This window comes from Rana temporaria, chromosome 11, assembly GCF_905171775.1.
Source record: "Rana temporaria chromosome 11, aRanTem1.1, whole genome shotgun sequence".
NCBI lineage: Eukaryota > Metazoa > Chordata > Amphibia > Anura > Ranidae > Rana > Rana temporaria.
The window spans coordinates 56621065-56642877 of NC_053499.1; the positions used below are offsets into that span (position 1 = coordinate 56621065).

The 21813-nt window shown below is 42.8% G+C and overlaps 1 protein-coding gene across 1 annotated transcript; it reads right to left on the minus strand.

Annotated features, from left to right (window-relative positions):
- Positions 1-7022: 7022 nt before the first annotated feature.
- CDCA5 (cell division cycle associated 5) lies at positions 7023-21778 on the minus strand. Its single transcript, XM_040328579.1, has 8 exons — positions 21497-21778; positions 17535-17605; positions 15399-15461; positions 13361-13462; positions 12231-12323; positions 10589-10624; positions 9736-10230; positions 7023-7370 (listed from the first exon to the last, which is right to left on the minus strand). The coding sequence occupies exons 1-8, from the start codon at positions 21555-21557 to the stop codon at positions 7290-7292; spliced, it is 1002 nt and encodes a 333-aa protein (XP_040184513.1). The 5' UTR covers positions 21558-21778; the 3' UTR covers positions 7023-7289.
- Between the last annotated feature and the right edge of the window lie 35 nt (positions 21779-21813).

A 21813-nucleotide genomic window follows, 5' to 3' on the forward strand; every position in this document is an offset into this window, starting at 1 on the left:
GAAGGAAGACTGGGTGAAGATGGAAGCCCTGGCAGCATGTCGCTGGAGGGCTTCGTTTTATGGCAGGTTTCACATAATGTACAGTACACTAGCACATTTTAACCACTTAAGACCCGGACCTTTAGGCAGTTAAAGGACCCCGGGCAGTTTTTGCGATTCGGCACTGCGTCATTTTAACTGACAATTGCGCGGTCGTGGTCGTGCGACGTGGCTCCCAAACAAAATTGGCGTCCTTTTTTTCCCCCCACAAATAAAGCTTTCTTTTCGTGGTATTTGATCACCTCTGCGGTTTTTTTTTTTTGCCCTATAAACAAAAATAGATCGACAATTTTGGGGAAATTTTTTTTTTTTTTTTTACTTTTTGCTATAATAAAATATCTCCCAAAAATATATATATCCCTCAGTTTAGGCAGATACTTATTCTTCTACCTATTTTTGGTAAAAAAAAATAATTTTTTTTTACTACTAATGGCGGCGATCAGCCATTTTTTTCGTGACTGCGACATTATGGCAGACACTTCGGACAATTTTGACACATTTTTGGAACCATTGCCTTTTTCACAGCAAAAAATGCATTTAAAATGCATTGTTTACTGTGAAAATGACAGTTGCAGTTTGGGAGTTAACCACAGGAGGCGCTGATGGGGTTATGTGTGACCTCATGTGTGTTTACAACTGTAGGGGGGTGTGGCTGTAGGTGTGACGTCATCGATTGTGTATCCCTATAAAAGGGATCACATGATCGATGCCGCCGCCACAGTGAAGAATGGGGAGAGCTGCTTTTTTAACCTCCTGGACTTCCGTTTCCGGGACGGTGGTGTGAGCATGGAGGAGTGAACGCACGCTAGTGAGGAGAGCTCTGAGTCCGTGGTGCGTTGAAGCAGGAGATCGACGGTTCCCGGACCCCTCTACCCCCATCGAAAGTCTACAGTGAGCGGGGGGGGAGAGCGCAGCACCTGACCGACGGTTCCGATACCCCCATACCTCCATCGAAAGTTTGCGGTGAGCGGGTGGAGAGCGCAGTACCTGACAGAGGCTCCAGACAGCTGATGTCGCGGCGGGGAAAGAGCCAAGGAAGACGCGTAGGAGGTGTTCAAGCCCCCTGCCACTCATACATCACACGCTACATGACGGTGAGGAGGGGGGCTGAGCAGCAGGAGGAAGCCGTCGGAAGCAGGGTTCTGAGGAGGGAATCACTATCTGAAAGTCCCCTTAAAGCTGTAACTGTGATTCAGAATACACCTGTATTTGTATCAGACTTGCCGGTGATAAAAGGACAACAGTTGATTGCTGGGGAGGAGTTGGTAACTGCTTCAGACCCAGTCCTTAGTCCAGCTACCCCGGTGGTCAAAGCGGTGAACAATACAGGTGATTTACGCTACATAGGTGAGATTGAGAGACCCCCAGCGGAGGGGTGGACGGAGGTGGCCTCAGAAGCAACGGCGTGGAATAAAGGTACTTTTGAAACACCTATACTGTTACGGTCTGCTTTGCTGGAAATAGCTGACAATATAGCGGGGGATATGAATACGGGGTCTAGAGAGTGTATAGAGACACCATCTATATTAGCACTAATGTCTACAACCCCTATATCCCCTGCACCATCCCCACCTCTAAATCAGAGGGAGAAGGGTGCAACAAGTGGTGAAATATTAAGTTCTAAAGAGAGTGAACATATATCAGAAGAGGTTATGCAGTCTAGCATACAGAACGCACAGAGTATGCCCGATACGGGGGATACATTTGAATCAGAGCGGATACCTGATATGCGCCAGTTAAGCAGGCTTATTCAGGCTCTCCCAACCAGAGACGATATCCAGAAAATGTTAACGCTAATGACGAGTACTTGGAAAGAAGAGTTGGAAGAAGTCCGGATAAAAGTGGGGGTGGGGGAGCAAAAAGTGGGCATATTGGAGGAGCAACAAGTGGTCGTGGACTTCAGATTGGGGGTACTAGAAGAAAAGTGTGAGAAACAGCAACAGCAGCTGGTCAGATTGCAGTTAAATGCTGAAGAGGCAGATAACAGAAGTAGAAGGAATAATGTGCGCATAAAAGGAATACCAGAAAGTTGTGAGGGGGCGGCGTTAAGGGAAGCTGCTTTGGCTATCTTTAATAAAATTCAAAAAAAAAGCTCAGGCTCCCCCCTGGAGCTAGACAGGGTCCATAAGGTCCCAACAACAAGGAATCCAGACCAAACTAACTGGGCAATCATAGATTTCCAATTGTCTATCAGAGTTCCTCATCGACAACAAAGACGAAGGGGGTGGCAATTATGCTATCAAAGACGATTATATGGAAAGAACTAAAGGTAATTCAGGATGAGGAAGGGCGTCTACTTATAGTAAAAAGATATCTAAACGACCAGAAAGTAACTCTGGTTATCTTCTATATGCCTAATGAAGGACAGATTGCAGCGTTGGAGAAATACATTAATGTGATTCAGTTGAATGCAGAAGGAAGAATTATACTGGCAGGGGATTTGAATATGGCCCTAGATCCTATCCTAGATACATCTAAGGGAGCATCACACCTATCATATAGCAAATTAAGTAAAGCAAAGAGTCTGCTACAGAAGATACAGGTGGTAGATAGCTGGAGGACTAGTCACACCCATGAGAGAGACTACACTTTTTTTTCAGCCAAACATAAAACATATTCCCGAATAGACTATATATTTGTATCACAGAATATTTTACAGAATATTATGGAGGCTTCCATTGGATCATTTACAATTTCTGATCACTCACCGACAAATTGTATACTGGAATGGGGAGAACCCGTAGCTCGCGAGTGGCACTGGAAAATCAACGAGTCCCTCCTGAAAGACCCAGAGTATGAGGAAAAAATAGTTCAGGAAATGGAAGGGTTCTTTTCTGATAATGAGGTGGGAGAGGTGTCGCCTAGTTGTATTTGGGAAACGCATAAATGCTTTATGAGAGGGATTTTAATTTCAATGGGAACACAAAGGAAACGTAGGATAGGGAGACAGATAGAAACATTACTGGGAGAAATTCGTAAATTAGAAAATGTACATAAAAAAACGTTGGCAATTCAGATTGAGGAGAAGTTGAGGCAGACGCGAGATGAACTGAATCTGTTACTAACAGACAATGCAAAAGCCTCACTAAAAAGATGTAAACGTGCCTTCTATGAATATGGTAATAAGCCGAGTAGAATGCTAGCGAGGGCATTAAGAGAAACGAGGACCCAAAATCATATAGATGGCATCAAAACAACAGGAGATAGGATAGTGAAATCCTCACAAGAAATTGCAAAAGTATTTAAAAATTATTATACGAATTTATATCAACTAAAAGAAGAGAGGGACACAGGAAAGATGAGTAGGCAGGAGGAGAAGATAAAGGAATATATAGAGAAGGCGGGAATGCCGAAATTAGCAGAGGAAATTGGGAGAGATATGGAAGGGCCGATTACGGCTGAGGAATTCACAAATACCCTTAAATTGCTAAAAACAGGTAAAGCCCCCGGCCCCGACGGGTTTACCCTTTTTTACTATCGGACCTATGCAGAAAAACTGATGCCAAGATTTCTAAAAGCATATAACGCGATAAGAGAAGGACAGGGGATACCGGATGAAGCCCTTATGGCACATATAGCGGTTATACCTAAGGAGGGAAAAGATGTAACACTTTGTTCCAATTATCGCCCTATATCGCTATTAAACGTTGACTTGAAGATCTTTACAAAAATCCTAGCAAATAGAATATTACCACATATCCCTGATTTGATACACCAAGATCAGGTGGGATTTACCCCAGGAAGGGAAGGCAGGGAAAATACGATGCGGGTGATTAATGCGATCCATCTCTCCCAGGTATCTAAGAAAGCACTAGTTCTGGTATCTACCGACGCTGAAAAAGCGTTTGATAGGGTCGACTGGAAATTCTTAAAAGCAATTATAAAATATATCGGTTTGGGGGAGGGGATGCAAAGATGGGTTATGAGCCTATATTCACAGCCGAAAGCTAGAATAAAGATAAACGAGACTATGTCGGAACCCTTTGAGATACGGAATGGGACGCGGCAAGGCTGCCCTCTGTCACCAATTATTTTTATTTTGACACTTGAACCCTTCTTGAGGACGATAAGGCTGAATACCGATATCAGAGGTATCTGTGTAAAGGGAGGAGTATACAAATTAGCTGCTTTTGCGGATGATTTGATGTTTTCTCTTACGGAACCTATTTTATCTCTTCCCCCATTGCTGGCTGAGATTGCTAAATATGGCACGCTCTCAAACTTTAAAGTAAACTATGACAAGTCGGAGGCAATGGGGGTGGAGATGAATGTGGTACAACAACGACAATTAGCCGCTTCTTTTTCATTTAAATGGACAAATTCTCATATCGGATATCTGGGGACTAAAATCCCGAAGAAACTAAATAGAATCTTGGAGCTAAATTTAGCACCGCTGACAAGGCAAATAAAACGTGATTTACAGAAATGGGATAAGGAGGTTTTTACCTGGTTTGGCAGGGTCAATATTATAAAGATGAATGCAATGCCTAGGATATTATATCTATTACAGACACTCCCTACCAGTATACCTCAAGGTTTCCTGAAAGAGATTAGAACGAAGTTTGCGGGATTTATATGGGCAGGGAAACCAGCCAGAGTCAGGAGAGATATCTTAACCTTACCTAAAGAAAAAGGGGGCATAGGTTTTCCAGACCCACTCGCATACTACGAGGCTGTACATCTGTCAAGAGTTCTTGATTGGTGTGTTACTCCGAAGATCAAACCATGGATCCTCTTAGAACAGGCAATGATAGAAATACCACTGGAAGGACTAATTTGGCTTTCTAGATCCATTCTACCACAATCAGTTAAAAAGCACCCAACAATAGGGACGACAATTAAGGTGGTGAAAAAAGTATTTAGAAAATCAAATGATGAAACAGAAGCAAATCCTCTGACTCCGGTCCTGGGAAACCCGGCATTTATGCCAGGTGTAAACGACCCAGGGTTCGAGAATTTAAAAAGACAAGGCAAAACTAGATTGATTCACTTCCAGAAGGAAAATCGGGTAATGACATGGGAGGAAATTGAAAGTGAATTAGCAGAGGTCTTAGAACCATTCAGGCGAAGACAGCTAAGGGGTTTCCTGCGATCAATACAGAGCCAGACAACAGTGAGGACGAGTTTGTCGGAATTTGAGAAATTGTGTCTCAAGGGAGAAGCGGTGAGACATTCATTATCAATATTTTACGCCCTGGTAAATGAACTTAAAGCTCCACAAGAAATAGGCTTTATACATACTTGGGAGAGAGACCTAGGGGTAACTTTTACAGAGAACCAGAAGGGAAAAATTTTTGAGTTCAATCATAAAGCCTCTCTAGCATCCAAATACCAGGAGGGAGGATATAAGATCCTGAGTAGGTGGTATAAGACCCCGGAAGTTTTAAACCAAATTTTTCCACAAACATCAAATCTTTGTTGGCGATGTTTAAAAGAAGAAGGAACTCTGATACATATTTTCTGGAACTGTGAAGGAGTGAAAGAATTCTGGAGGATGGTGTCAGAGGAAATAGAAGAGATAACTGAAATGTCTCTTGGAGAGAATCCAGCGGTCTACCTGTTGTTAGACATCCCGATATCAGTAGTAAATTATAAAAAATCTTTGGTAAGACATTTACTAATAACAGCTAGAGCTTGCATTCCAGCTTTATGGAAGAGCACGTGCTCACCAAGTAGACCTCAATGGCATGAAAAAATCAGGGAAATTCAATGTATGGAAAATCTCACGATGGCTTTGAGGGAACAGGAGGGGAAGTATAGGGAGATATGGGCTCCCTATGACAGTTATAGGGAACGAGGGGAGTAGGGGGGGGGGGGGGAGAGGGAGGAACTGAAATTATTGTGTTTTTTTTTTTTTTTTTTGTCCGGGCTCGGGAAGGTTTTTGGACAAGGGGTCCGGACGTTGGGGTGGGTGAGGGGGAGACGGGGTTTCTCAATTTCTTAAACAGAGAGAAGACAGGTTAAATGTCCCGGGGGAATAGGAAATAAGAAGAGCGAGGAATTAGTTTTGGATCTATATGGTAGTATATGTGTTAGAAGCAGTTAAGTTTAGAGATAGGGCAGGAACAAATACAACGTATAATGGTTTGATTGTTGGCTTTTGTTTTCTGATATGATAACATCCCTGTTCTTGTGGAATTGTGAAATGAGGAAAAATGAAAAATAAAGAATTTATAAAAGAATGGGGAGAGCTGTGTGTAAGCTCCGGGGACCGATCGCGGGACTCCAGCGGCGATCTGGTCCGCGGGTCCCAGAGCTTCGGACCGGGTCGCGAGCGCGACCCACGGCTGGGTACTAGCACAGGACGTACCTGTATGTGCCCAGCCATGCCATTCTGCCGACGTAAATGTGCAGGAGGAGGTCCTTAAGTGGTTAATTAACTATAAACTGCTAAATACCTTTTCTCATCAGCAGTATAGAACAGTCTTGCAACTTCTATCTGTGTCCAGCCAAGCACTTGTTAAAGCTTGTGGGAGTTTTTTCTCCTTTGTCTGTACTTTGAGGCCACATGACCCCTGACCTTCTGTATGGACAGTGCTGATTGGCCATGTGCTGATCACATGCACCTCACAACCCCCCTAGCAATACACACCAAAACTGAGCATGTGCAGAATTGCCTCCTAGGGCTCTGTTCCATCAGGAGATGGATTGGGGACAGTAAAACGGGAGGATCAGGGAAGACAGGACCAGCCTTTTTACACAATGCGGACATTAACCCCTTAGATTCCACAGCGAGTATACCAAGCTTGCTTTACTGCATATACAGACCGATTTTTACTTTTGCAGGTTTAGCAACACTTCAAGTTTCCTTTTTTTTTTTTTTTGCTCACTGTTAAACCTGGTATTATACTCATTGTCAGCATTACTACACATTTCTATTTATCTCTCAATTTAAAGGCATACACACTATACAGCATTCACTGTCCAGGTTTTGCTTTTGTAAACCGACATGCTGGGAGTAAGGACTACTAAATTAGCCTTCATGTGGGCCATATTCACTTTAGATTTAATAATCTCAATTACTACAATGGGGACATCTATTAGATATTCAGAATTGCAGGAGACATTTACAGTTTAGAAACTACAAATAAATTAAAAAGAAACAGATCTTATTACAAGATATATTTAGCATAAAACCACCTTTGTAAAAACATACAAAGAAAGATGTAAATAAGAAATAAAAATGTATCTAAAATGGTCTATAGGAAATATGTACAAAAGAAAGTCCATAGCAATACAGTCCCAGTTTGTCACTCCACTACTAGATCAAACTTTTCAGCCTCTTCAAACTGGGCATTCATGGAAGCAGCCCATTCGTCAAGCTCATATACCTGGAAAATAGGAACAGAAATAACTACATTATACCCAATTTATATAAAAAAAAAAAAAAAACACACAACAACATTTACACACACAGTAAGACAGCAACTGTTGAACAAAGTTATTACAGCATATGGGGGCTGACACAAACTCTCAGCTATCTTTGCTTAAAGTGGACCCTGCAGTATACTTTTGCATGGTTACATGCCAAGTAATGTGGACATATAAACCTAGGTATTTATTACCTCTCATGGAGATCAAAGCGATTCCACCGACAGAGCTCACCTTCATGAAGCCATCTTTACTGAGGTATCATCCAGGATCAGCATCTACTTCCTGGACCAAGATGCAGGCTCAGAAAGGTAATGCATGCAATTCCTGGTGCCTCTATAGTTCTTGGATAGGTTCACATATCTCAAGGAGTTCATTACCAGAAACCTAGCATTTCACCCAATCAGGTCTGATACCTCGTACACACGATCAGGTTTCCCAGCGGACTTTTTATCACCGGGAAACCCAAAGAACCGGCTTGGCCGTTTTTTTCCCCCTACACACAGTTGGTTTTCCTGGCAGGAAAACTGCCATGAGAGCGTTGGTAGGGAAACCCGGCCGTGTGTATGCTCCACTGGAGTGTTTCCCGTAGAAAAACTGCCAGGAAAAAGATCGGCAGAAAAAAAAAAAAGAAAGAACATGTTCTCATTTTTCCCGCCAGGATTCCCGGTAATTTTCATGTCGGGAAAACTGCCATGGAGCATAAATATAGCCAGTTTTCCCGACCAAAAGCTGTCACAGCAGTTTTCCCGACGGGAAAACTGGTCATGTGTACGAGGCAAAAGTAACAGTTTCACACAATAGCCACCTCCTCTGCTGTATATGCTTGCCTTCTTCCTGCTCCCACCACAAGTCAGAGTCCTGTGAAGTATTATGGTACTTCTGGGTATGGTGGAACACATGATCCTTTCCTCACATGATGCAGGGCTCATTATTTTGTTGGCCAGTCACCAGCACTGTTATACTGGGATGAAGGAAAAAGTAAGAGCACTTGACCCCATGTGCAAGTTTAACACTGACGTAATACTTATGGCCCTAAGAGGTAAACCGAACAGCATGGGAGCAGAGGGAACGCAAGGGTTAATATCTTTAGAAGTGAGCTTCCGAGAGGACCCTTTACTTTGCCCTGAATAGGGGTAATAGGTTCACCATGAACCCTTTAGGGAGTATTGTGTTCATGGCTGCTTAAGTGCCACAAAACCTAATTCTGCAAATATTGCCTCATCGTTCTTGTATAATGATGCAGAACAGGTGTTTACTTGATGAATCCTTAGTTTAGTTCCGTTTGGTCTTCAGCAGATGCGGTATTATCTCCCAGGGCAAATGCAACAGGATTTTGCTCCCTTCAGAATGGATAACAGATGAGTAAACTAATGTTAGTTTGAATAAATATTTGGGCAGACTTCTATAGAAGAAAACATTAGCTGGCAACAACCCTGACTTAAAAAAGTCCTATCCAATATACATTACGTGCATGTATGGATTTTTAAGGATCAGAAAGGGATTTGAATTGGCGACAGTTTCTTGTCTGACCTAATCTCTGCACACAATCAGTGACAAATAGCCAGCTTGCCCCTCTTTGACCACCACAGCTGCTGTGCAGTTTTAGTCCAAGTGTTTGCCTCACCGCCTGTCCTCTTTTAGCAGAGCTTGGTCCCTCAGGCTGCACTGTCCACACTCAGTGATTTAGAAAGTCTATTCCATTTTTGTGAAGACCCTGCAACTGACACAAAACGCCAAAAGTTGACATCCTAAAACCTCGTACACACAATCGGACTTTCCGCAAAGGGTTAAACTTTTGTTCGAAGGGTGTGTGCCTGGATTTTGTATTGCATACAAACAGCACACAACTGTCAGCCAAACAAACACAAACGTAGTGATGTACTACGTGTTTTTTCAGCTCTTGAGCGCCACCCTCTGGGCGACTTCTGCTAATGTCGGGTTTGGCGAGCATCGATTCCGAGCATGTGCATTTGTACTTTTGTCTGAAGGACTTGTGTACACACAATCGGAAAATCTGACAACAGACTGTTGTTTACAGAAAATGTTAAAGCCTGCCATCCAACATTTGTCCGATGGAGTGTACAAACTGTCAGGTTTTCAGCCAACAGTCTGTCAACACACAATTCCCATCGGAAAATCCGATCGTGTTTACGAGGCTTAAGATTCCAATAATGTTGCCCGTTTCTAGAGGAGCCTCTCATATTTTTGTGGGAAGAGCCTCTTATATTTTAACTAGGATGACTGGTAAAAGACAACTAATCAATATCCTGTAGCAAATCATGAGTAGCATTCTGCATGGCTGATAATACTCAGAGTTCTCACCTCAATGTGTGGAACCTTCCGTTTCCTCCTCTTTTGCTTGGCTAATGGTACTCCAGGAATATTAGGATCTGGTTCTTCTGCAGTAAGTCCCATTGATGTTCCACTTGCACTTTTAATATTTATCTGTTTATTTTTCTCTCCCAGGTTTTGCTCTGCTTCTTCCTCTTGGCTTTCAGAACCAAGTTTATGAAACCCAAAAAGTGACATACGCGCTGCTTTTAGGACTGGGTTTGGAGTGGAAGTATCCGAGTCAGTGTCTCTGGTGGGACTGTAGAGAAACGAGCCACCATTCAATGACATTTCCAAGCGACTGTAGGAACGTCGCACTTTCTGAGACATCACCTTCTCTCTGTCATCGTAGGAAGGAGACTGAGGGACATTCAGGGGGATTGGAGACAGGACATCTATTTTAGAAACAGACTGATCTTTAGCTCCAGTACGCACATCTTGAGACTTATCAAGGACTGCATTTTCTTTTTCTGAACTTGGTGAATTCTGAAGAAAGGTTTAGAATACAAAAAAAAGGATTAGAAATAAAAAATGTAATATTGGCCGAGCGCAGGCTTCACAGAAAATTAGGAAATCACTACTGAATGGAGTTGGGTCATGAAATGATTCTGCTGTGTGTATATTATATATATATATATTATATATATATATATATATATATATATATATATATATATATATATATATATATATTTTTTTTTTTTAATAAGTATGCAAAATATACACCTGTCATGAGAACATTTGATACTTTGGACTTCTCAACTACTTTTAAAAATGGATGCAAGCACAAAGCTGCATTACTGGGATTAAAAAAATAAAATAAAAAAAAAGGAAAAGAACATACCCTTGAACTTCTTCGTAGAGTAGGGGAACTGGGAACCTAAGTGTATAAAGAAAACATTTAATTAAAGTAAAGTAGACAAATCAAAACCATTTAGCAGATTAAATGTGTTGATCCAATGTTCAGATACAAATGCTTGGAGACATTAGGATAATCCAATGTGGTTCGACAGGGAGCCGCCTTACCTCCTCTACTACACGCAACATCTGACTCTCTCTTATTTGGTGTCCCTCCCTCTTTAAGTTTGTAATTTAAAGGGCATTGCACACTTTCAAAAAGTTTTTGTGGTTTTAACTAGTGTGGTTATATTCTCCGTGTTTGTTTGCCTTACCTTGTGATGATGGGTTCAGTGAGCTTGCCATTTCCTCTGTGCTGCATCATAAATGTGGGAGTGCCAATGCAGAGGCGGCTCTAGGCTTTGTGAGGCCTTAGACATAAGGCCCCACTCACGCCCATAATGGGAAAAAATAATTCAAGCGATAAACTAATAACTGTGTGCCCCCCCACGCTGCAGGCTTCCCTCCCCCTTCTTTCCCACTGACTGCCGTGGGGGGTGGGGATCTTCGGAAAAAAAATATGTAATTTACCAGCCCCCTCTTTTTCTAAATGAACAGAGTGGGTGATCGGTACTGGTCACTCACTGTATTCATCATAACGGAAACATGGTAAACTGTGTTTACTCTGCTTCGGTTTATGAATTAACAGGAGCCGCTGTCTTCTGTTCATCTGCAGTGCAGCTGAGGCTACAGCGAAAGGGACTGGGGAATGTATTTCCTCAGTCCCCTTCTCTGTGTCAAAAGTGAAACTTCAGGTGTCTATTTAGACCCCTGATATCTAAAAGAAACAAAAAAGTAAAAAAAAAAAAAAAAAATTATGAATAAATCGTAATAAAAAAGGGTAACAAAAATAAAGCAATTGTAAAAAAAAAAAAAAAAAAAAAAATCGTACTAAAATGCCATGCCCAATATGTAGCATAATTTATCCACACTCACCGTTTTCTGCAGTGCACTGTATATGCTACAGGTCACCATCTCCCTAGTAGGGGCCCCAGTGCATTAATTTGTCCATGATGCTCTTATGATAGTACTGTACAATGGTGGTAGACATCATGTGTAGGAGAGGAAAGTGGAGGGTATCCGGGTAGTAGGTACATGAGGCCGGTGCAGAGTGTATGGTGTTGGATAGTTTGTACATGAGAGGGGTGCGAGGGGGGTAATATGTACATGAGAGGGGTGCAGAATGTATGGTAGGGGGTAGTATGTATACGTGTTTCATGGCCTATAGCCAATAATCAGGAGTGAGATATGCAAGACTATGAGATCAACTCAGAGGTTGTATCCAGCCTCTGAATGGAGGGGGGTGCAGTGGGTCCGAGCAGTGCGTCTCACCCAGGGTTGAGACAGGGAACACTACACCCCCTCCCCGGAAAGGGGAAGTCTGGGAAAACAGCCAGGGGGTGCACCAGACCACCAAATTAATCGCTTCAATCCGATTTGCTCTTTACCACAAAAATTGTTAAATCTTTTCAGGTGTGCCGTGAATTTATTTTTTTGGTGCGCCGCAAAAAAGTTTGAGAAACACTGGTATATACACCAACACTGTATAAACAGTACATATTGTTTCCCTTTACATTGAGAAGACTTACCTTAGGGGTGAACCGAGGAGTGATTACAGCAGTAGCTGGCGGTTGCGCAGTGGAAGTAGCTTTTGGTTGAGATTTAGCAGACGCAAGTGCAGCCTAGAAAAGAAAAAAAAGAATATGGCTACAGAATTCCATGAATCTGTAACGGAATGGTCCACAACATAGCAAAGTAATTTCTGTATACTGTACAGAGAGAAATGAAGATAGATCCAGAATAAGACAGATATTCTCTAGTCACAAGAATGGGAAAAGCCACAATTTTTTGTGGGTATAAGATGAAGCAAATCTGTCACATCTGCTGCAGGGTTCCCTTGGAAGGCCCTGAAACTCTGGTCACATTAACGCGTGTGACACGGTTCCCAAAAAAACAATATATATCCCTTTGTCCCCCTCACAAATAGAGCTTTTGAATAATGATAATTGTTTGCGCAAAAGTTATAGTGTCTACAAACTATAGGATATATTTATGGAGCATTTATTTTTCACTTAGAATGGCTGTGATCAGCAAGTTATAGCGACACTGACACTTGGGAGCCAGCGTCACCAATACAGTGATTTATGCTAAAAATGTGCAGTGTCAATGTACTACTGGCAGGGAAGGGGTTAACATTTAGGACGTCCAAGGGGTTAAATGTGTGTACCGTTTTTAGTAAGCAATGGGTATGCTTTGCAGTAAGAAAAAAATAAACACACAGCACATTGCTGCTGTCGGAAGAGTGTTTGTTTTTACCTACACAGTGCTCTTTTTCGGTAATGTCCGGAGCCGATTGTCGGGTGTGGGCAACCAATCAGCAGCTGGCAGTTGCTGATTGGTTAGTGCCACAGCCAATTGCAGCACAGGCAGGGGCGCACCCTACCTATCGCAGATAATATACTAGGTACATGATCCGGCACAGATCGGTTGCTCAGCTGCAGTATATCTACAGTGGGCAGTCCACAAGAGGTTAAACTTCCAACATTTTTTAGGGCTGAGGGTTTCCCCCATGAATCTCTGTACTGTAAAAATCAAAAATGTAGCTTTGAAGAACCAGACCGTTATCCTTTGATCTTTTTTTCAAGAAGTGTCAAGAGAACATTCCTCTGCTTTTTAAAGGGGGTTCTTGGATTGCACTATTTACATTGAGAAGACTTACCTTAGGGGTGGACTGAGTGGGCCGAGGAGTGGCTACAGCAGTAGCTGGTTTTTGTGCAGGAGAAGAAGTTTTGGGTTGAGATTCAGCAAATGCAAGTGCAGCCTGGAAAAGACAAAGATGCAATACGGATTACCATTTTGCTGTAATGGAGCATTTCATATTATATCAAAGTAAATCTTGGTATACACAGAGGTTTCGAAGCAAGATCCAGGGTAAGACAATCTTATGAGTCATGGAAAAAAAAAAAAAAAAAAAAAAGCAGATTTTATGTGGGCGCGAGCTAAAGTAAACTTGCCAAATCCGTTTCAGATTTTCTTGGGAGCACCCTGAAACCCCCACTCACCATAAACTTCCAATTTAAAAAAAAGTTGGGGCTGGCCCTTGACGGTGGCAACATGCTTACTTGGCTTGGTACTTATTAGGGCCGAGTGCTCCTTGCTTAGCTTTTTATTGTTTTATGCGCGCAAGGCACTGATCCTCTACTGGAAGAAACCCATGACGCCTTCACCATCGTACCAGAAGGAGCTTGTTAAAGGAGGAAGTAAACCCTCTGATATTTAAAAAAATGACGTCACTCCCGCGCATGCGCGAAAAACGGCATTAACCTTGTTCACAAAAACTGCACCGCTCAGTGCGCCGAAGACAGCGGTGCCCGTTTCTGTGAAAATATCTCCTTAACCGTGTAGGTTAAGGAGATATTTCTTGCATCTACAGGTAAGCCTTAATCTATGCTTACCTGTAGGTGCAAGTGTTAACAGTGGGGTTACAACCACTTTAATAGAGTGATTCCGTTCTATAAAGCAACATACCTGAGCAGGGGGGTGTCCAAAGAAATTTGACAAAGTATGGAAGATTTGGTTGGAAAGCAATCTTTCAACAGCCCAATTATTTTCTAGATGTCATTGAGAAGGGGAAGGTTGTCTACATTGTGGTGGGCTGTGGATCTAGAAGGCTCTCTCATACTTGCACTACCGTTGGGACTATTAGGGTATTGCCTGCTGCATTGATAGCTGTAAACGGAGATGATTGATGGCGAGGTTCTTTACTTTTGCTTGTTTTGTACTATGAAAACATTTAGGCTTCATGTACACGGGACGTAGTTCAACCTCTTCTGAACGATTTAACTTGACAGCTAGAAACCGGCATCTAAAAATGGCCGTTAGCCGCGTTTACATGCTGCGTTTGCGTCTAGAAGCTTTTTTGTATCTGTAAACACGAGTTACTGTGTTTGGTGCGTGAAATGCCTCCAAGCACAACTTCTGAATGCATTTTTCTGAGTTCCAGAAAAAGCCTTTAAAATGCCTATAAACAACCCTGTGTACATGTACTGATAAGATAACAGATGAGAGTTCAGGAGCAGTTGGGGAAAAAAAAAAAGAAAAGACAAACTGCTCCGAAATGTCTGTTTACCAGCAGCGTATATGAGGCCCAATAAAAAAAAAAAAAAATGGTCATGGCACCCAGCATTCACATTTTAAGTGGATTGTCCTTTTTTTGGACCATAAATTGGACACTGGACTTTAGGTTTATTAATTTGTTTTACCTTTCACTTCTTTGCAATATTGTTAATGAATTGTTGGTCACATTGTGTATATTAATTTGCAAGGTGGAATTTCACATTGGTTTCTTGTCAAACAATAGCTTTTCACAAATATAAATAGGCGATGAGATATCATCTTTTGCAATTATGGGGTGGGGGGGGTCGCGGTCACCAACTTTATTTTATTATTTAAATTTAGTTAATGCTGTATCTTTGTTTTGTCATCAACTTTATTGTCATCACAGGGGATTAACATCATCCCTTGTGATAGCATGGGCTGTGACAGGTCATCTTCCACCACCTAAAGGAGTGATTAAGTGGCTGTATAGCTGTTCAAATCACTTCTACAACAAAGAATTGGCAGCTGAAAATGTTAATACCAGGATGATTCCTGTAACTTCAGGTATCATATCAGTATAACAAAATCAATCTGAGGATATGATATGGCAGGAACATAGGACGGTAAAAAAGTTGCTAAAACCAGATGTTTTAATTTACCAGCGTCTTCCTGGGCATGATTTTCTTAGCCGTGATCGATGGCTTCATAACTGGTGCAGGTACCTAAATATATTGAAAGAGATCATTAATATTCAAGGTACCGTATATACTCAAAAAAACGTGCTGAAAAAGTCAGATTATACTTATGCTGAAAAAGCCCCCCTCGGCTTATACTCGAGTGATGGTCTCCTGCTGTGTCATGCCATCTTAACTGTTTGGCAGCCATCCACTGTAACACAGCCCGGCCTCCTCGTAGTCAGCGATAGACGGAACACCAATTCAGTTCCCCAGCATTGTATCAGTGTTACGTCTTTCACGGACGAGGAGGAGGCTTCGTTACAGTGGACGGCCGCCAAACAGTTAAGACTGCATGATAAAGCGGGAGACCGTAATCAAAAAAGGTACATGAGGCTGCAGATGGTCACAGTGAGGCTGCAGATGGGCATTGTTTACCAGTAGCTGCTGCATTTCCCACCTTAGGCTTATACTTGAGTCAATACATTTTCCTAGTTTCTTGTGGTAAAATTAGGTGGGTTGGCTTATATTCGAGTATATACAGTATTACTTTCAAAAAGGAGAGAAGAGGGTTTAACTCTTGAAATGCACAGCACCTAGGCTCTGATGAAGAGGGTTCATCTTCGAAATGTGCAAGCCAGTTTTTCTATCGTGGGTGGCATCTTCTTGGCATTGGACAACTCTAGACCCCACTATCCACTGTGCCACAAGACGGGGGATTAACATGATGTGAATCTTTATTGTTTGTGAGTAGGTTAACATTTTTTTCTTTTTTAATAAAGTGCCCTGGAATAATGCACTAGGCTGGTGCGCCCTCTGTTCTTTTTCAGTCAACAGGACTACCCCAGTCCTTAGGGTAGCAATACTACTAAACTTGTGAGTTTTTTTATATTGTATTTTAATAAAATGTATCCAAACGGTAATACACTAGGCTGGTGTGCCTTTGTTTTCTTTTTGTCTTAGGGCAGCAAGGCCTGGCTCAAATCCTATTTTTTTTTAAAGGAGACATGTGCAAATTGACACTAGTCCAGCACACTTGAGCACAGGAGGCATTATATCATTTCAGTGAAAGAAGGTTTCCAAAGAACTGACATTCAGCCCTGGTTCACACTGGGTACGATTTGGAACGATTTGACATGTCAAATCGCATCTCAAATCGGCGGCAATGGCACTGTCCTAATCAGTGCGACGCCGCATCTGCGATTTCAAAAAGTAGTTCCTGTACTACTTTCTGCGATTTCGGGCCGCGATTTTCATTAAATTGCGGCCGAAATCGCTGCAAAATCGCGATTTTGAATTCGCAGCAGTGTGAACCTAGGCTAAAGCAGAGTTCCAGCCTAGGTGGGAAAAAAGAAAGTTTCATAGATCGCAGCATTACGATGTGCCGATCTTACACAAAAGTGGGAACGGATACCTGGTTTTGACAGGTATCCACCCCCCTCGAAAGGTGCCAAATGTGGCAGTGGAGGGTATGAACAAGCAGATCTTCCACTTTTGGGTGGAACTTCACTTTAAAAAGGTAGGTGTGGTGACAAAAGTCAGCTGAGTTATTGAGTCCTAAAGCCTCAGCAAATGAACAGCGATTGGATTTTGTAGGTTCCATCTGTTTTTCCCCAGTGCTAGCAGGTTGTTTTTTTTTGGAATAGATAAATTGCCTGCGTGTGGTAAAAATTAGTGAGATTAATCCCCAAATAGGGAAAGTGTGTGCTCCAGTTAAACAAAACCATTTTGTACAGCGCTAATTGTGGCACTGATGTTTAGGATTTTAGATGTAGTAGTGGTTAATTTGGAGACAAAATTGAAGATCATCTGCAAATAGACAAAAGTTTATGATGGTGGCCAACTATCAAAATATCTTCTAATAAGTTGGGTCAGGGGTTCAATTGCTAATAGCAAAAAACAAGGGGTAGAGAGGGCAGCCTTATCTGCTACCTTGAAGGACTGGGAACCATGATTTGAAACCTGCGTATATGATATGTGTAGAGGGCAGTAACTCAGCTATAAAACATTGTCCTGAATTCCCACCGCTGTAATACATAAAACAAGTAGGGCCATGGGAGGAAAATCAAAGAGGGATCATTTACAGCTGCAGAAGATAAGACGCACTGCATAAATACATACCGGGCCATCTGTGGATTTGTTGAGTGAAGCAGAATTTCTTCCAGATCTTCTGGTGGGTGGAGAAGACAGACCTGGAAAAAAAATGTTTTCTATAAATTGATTTATTAAAAGCATAAAATAAATTGATTATCTGTAAGCAATAAAAGCAAGCCGACATATCACTGACCATAAACAAAATCAGTATTTTGACAAAAAACGAACCGACGGAAACAAAAACACTATATACATTCCTTACAATGTTTGTTAAATTAATAACGCAGTTCTTGAACTGTATTTGGCACTTAAATAATAAAATAAAATCAAGGACACACAAGAACATATTTTTGTCATTTTAAAATAGACATTAATGCAAATAAATAATGTAATTAGCTGCAGCAGACAGTTGGTCATACAAAAATGCTAATCCCAATACATGTTGTTACCAAGCACATATAAAAGCAGGTGGTTGATAGGCTTGTTAATGTTAATTGTTTAATCATTCTAAGCCAGGGTTTGACAAATTTGCTTGGAATCTAGGAGCCAGCTAAAAAAATTAGGAGCCAGAAAACGCACCCCTTCCCGCCAAGCTTGCGCGCAGAAGCAAACACATACCTGAGTAGCGCCCGCATATGTAAACGGTATTCAAACCACACATGTGAGGTATCGCCGCGATCGTTCGAGCGAGAGCAATAATTCTAGCTCTAGACCTCCTCTAACTCAAAACATGCAACCTGTAGAATTTTTTTTAAACGTCGACTATGGAGATTTTAAAGGATAAAAGTTTGTCGGCATTCCACGAGCGGACGCAATTTTGAAGCGTGACATGTTGGGTATCAATTTACTCGCCGTAACCATATCTTTCACAATATAAAAAAAAAATTATGATAACTTTACTGTTGTCTTATTTTTAAATAAAAAAAAAGTGTATTTTTTCCCCAAAAAAGTGCGCTTGCAAGACCGCTGCGCAAATACGGTGTGACAGAAAGTATTGCAACGATCGCCATTTTATTCTCTAGGGTGTTAGAATAAAAAAAGATATCTAATGTTTGGGGTTCTAATTAGAGGGAAGGAGATGGCAGTGAAAACAATTTTTTTTTGTGAGCTGGCACCATCTGGTGGTGAGCCGTTGGTATTACAAGTTAAGCATTACAAGTTAAACAGCAATTCTAATGTAATTTTTCACTGCCATCTTCTTCCCTCCAATTAGAACCCCCAAACATTATATATATTTTTTATCCTAACACCCTAGAGAATAAAATGGAGATCGTTGCAATACTTTCTGTAACGCCGTATTTGCGCAGCCGTCTTGTAAGCGCACTTTTTTTAATAAAAAAAATAAGACAACAGTAAAGTTATCCCCATTTTTTTTAATAATATGAAAGATAATGTTACGCCGAGTAAATTGATAGCCAACATGTCACGCATCAAAATTACGTCCGCTCGTGGAATGGCGTCAAACTTTTACCCTTTAAAATCTCCATAGGCGACGTTTAAAAAAACTCTACAGGTTGCATGTTTTGAGTTACAGAGGAGGTCTAGGGCTAGAATTATTGCTCTCGCTCAAACAATTGCGGCGATACCTCACATGTGTGGTTTGAACACCGTTTACATATGCGGGTGCTGCTCACATATGTGTTCGCTTCTGCGTGCAAGCTCGTCGGGACGGGGCGCGTTTTCTGGCTCCTAACTTTTTTAGCTGGCTCCTAGATTCCAAGCAAATTTGTCAACCCCTGGAGTAGGGGATCATTTGTAATTGGATGTTTGTCAAGGTTTGCCTACACTTTACTACGTTTGAAAAATGAAAAACCAATAAAAAAAAAAAAATCACTCGTTACAAAAAATAAAATAAACGTTATGTTGTGCTTTCATGGGCTTGGTTTATGTTACATTTAAATTTAAAATGTCACTTGAAACATGAGCAGATTCCCCAACCTCCCTACTCATCTGAATCTAAGGCTGCATTCACACCTAGGCAACAAAACGCCTGAAGCGGGACGCCCGTGCCGCTGGAGGGGAGAATTTCCATTGATGTCTGTGAGATGGTTCACATCTCATAAACGCTGTACGCCTGCCGCCTGAAAACAAGTCCCAGACCCTTTTTTTCAGGCGGCATTGGCGTTCGGCCATAGACATCAATGTAAATTCTTTGTGGAAAAAAAAAAGTGTAAACTAATTGCGGCAAAATACGCCGCGTACGCGGCGCTACAATGTGAATGGAGCCTAAAGACTCATACACACGATTGGACTTTTCAGTGGATTTTGCTCCAAAGGGCGTGGTCCGTAAACTTGGTATTCATACTTTATGCAGGACTTTTCAGCAAACGAACATGAATGTAGTGACGTAATAAACGCACTACATGGGTTTTTCTGCTCTTTACCGTCACCCTTTGGGCAACTTCTGCTATTGTTGTCTGATCTTTAGGATTGGTTCCGAGCATGCGTGGTTGTACTTTGGACTTTAGCCGACATAGGATATTTGTTGCCTGAAAGTTTGTCTGTTTACACAGCAAACATTTGTCCGATGGAGTGTACACACGGTCAGATTGTCTGCAAAAACAGGTCCGTCTGAGGTTTGTTGTCAAAAGGTCTGATCGTGTGAATGGGCCTTTAGGCTGCTTCCCCCTGGAGCGTCCTTTTCAAATGTCTTTATACAGGACAGAACAATGGCATACAAGACAACCCCAATTCCATACATATACTATACACACAGAAAAATAAATTTTGCTAGAAAAAATAATTGGAACCCCCAAACACACACATATTTAGCAGAGACCCTAGAGAAAATAAAATAATGGTTGTTGCAATATTTTATGTCACATGGTATTTGCGCAGCAGTCTTTTAAGCACAATTTTTTGGGAGTGAGAAAATATACCGCTCTAAAAGTTGCTGATCCCTTGGCTTTGCTTCCGTCCCACTGAACCAAAAGGGTGCTGGCTATGCAACTCCTCAGTGTAAAAGGGTCCATTGAGATGCATGGAGAGCATTTTAATAGTGCAATTTTTACCGCAAAAACGCACTAGTGTGAAAGGGGCTCTTAATGGGCTGTATTTTAGGTCAGTAAAAAAAATCTGCACTGAGCTCTTTCAAGCTGCGGTGTGCAAGAGGCCTAAACAGGTAACCTGTAAAAAATAAATAAAAATTAAGCGTAGCCTATGGAGATTTTTAAGTACTATGGGACCCCCTCCAGTCGCGGTGATACTATGGGACCCCCTCCAGTCGCGGTGACACTATGGGACCCCCTCCAGTCGCGGTGACACTATGGGACCCCCTCCAGTCGCGGTGACACTATGGGACCCCCTCCAGTCGCGGTGACACTATGGGACCCCCTCCAGTCGCGGTGACACCATGGGACCCCCTCCAGTCGCGGTGACACCATGGGACCCCCTCCAGTCGCGGTGACACCATGGGACCCCCTCCAGTCGCGGTGACACCATGGGACCCCCTCCAGTCGCGGTGACACCATGGGACCCCCTCCAGTCGCGGTGACACCATGGGACCCCCTCCAGTCGCGGTGACACCATGCGACCCCCTCCAGTCGCGGTCACGCCATGGGACCCCCTCCAGTCGCGGTGACACCATGGGACCCCCTCCAGTCGCGGTGACACCATGGGACCCCCTCCAGTCGCGGTGACACCATGGGACCCCCTCCAGTCACGGTGACACCATGGGACCCCCTCCAGTCACGGTGACACCATGGGACCCCCTCCAGTCACGGTGACACCATGGGACCCCCTCCAGTCACGGTGACACCATGGGACCCCCTCCAGTCACGGTGACACCATGGGACCCCCTCCAGTCACGGTGACACCATGGGACCCCCTCCAGTCACGGTGACACCATGGGACCCCCTCCAGTCACGGTGACACCATGGGACCCCCTCCAGTCACGGTGACACCATGGGACCCCCTCCAGTCACGGTGACACTATGGGACCCCCCAGTCATGGTGACACTATGGACTCCCCTTCCTCGGCCAGCACTCACTGTCTCTCTTCCCGGTGACTGTGCCCCGGCTGCTGCCTCTCTTCTTCTTCTGATCAGACATGTCTTCTCTGTCTCCCGCCCCTATGGCCGATCCGTGGCTCCTCCACTACTGCGGCCTCCGCCACACTCTCCTCGTATAATAAAGAAGATCTGGTCTTCAGCGATCTCCAGGATTTATCGCCTGAGCACTGCCGCACCGTTCCCCGCCGTAATCACCCGAAGAAAGCTTTCAAAATGCCCGCGCCCGCTCTCTCCCCGGAAGCGGAAGTGACGCGCAGAATTCCAGTCGCCGCTTCCGCAGCATTCTGTGATAGGGA

Bases quoted from the DNA above. Each gene is read 5' to 3' on its own strand.
- CDCA5 (XM_040328579.1), bottom strand. From the start codon at position 21,557: ATGTCTGATCAGAAGAAGAAGAGAGGCAGCAGCCGGGGCACAGTCACC. The intron at 15,462-17,534 runs GTATGTATTTAT...CAATATATTTAG, and splicing joins ACAAATCCACAGATGGCCCG to GTACCTGCACCAGTTATGAA. The intron at 10,625-12,230 runs GTAAGTCTTCTC...TTATACACTTAG, and splicing joins CTCCTCGGTTCACCCCTAAG to GTTCCCAGTTCCCCTACTCT.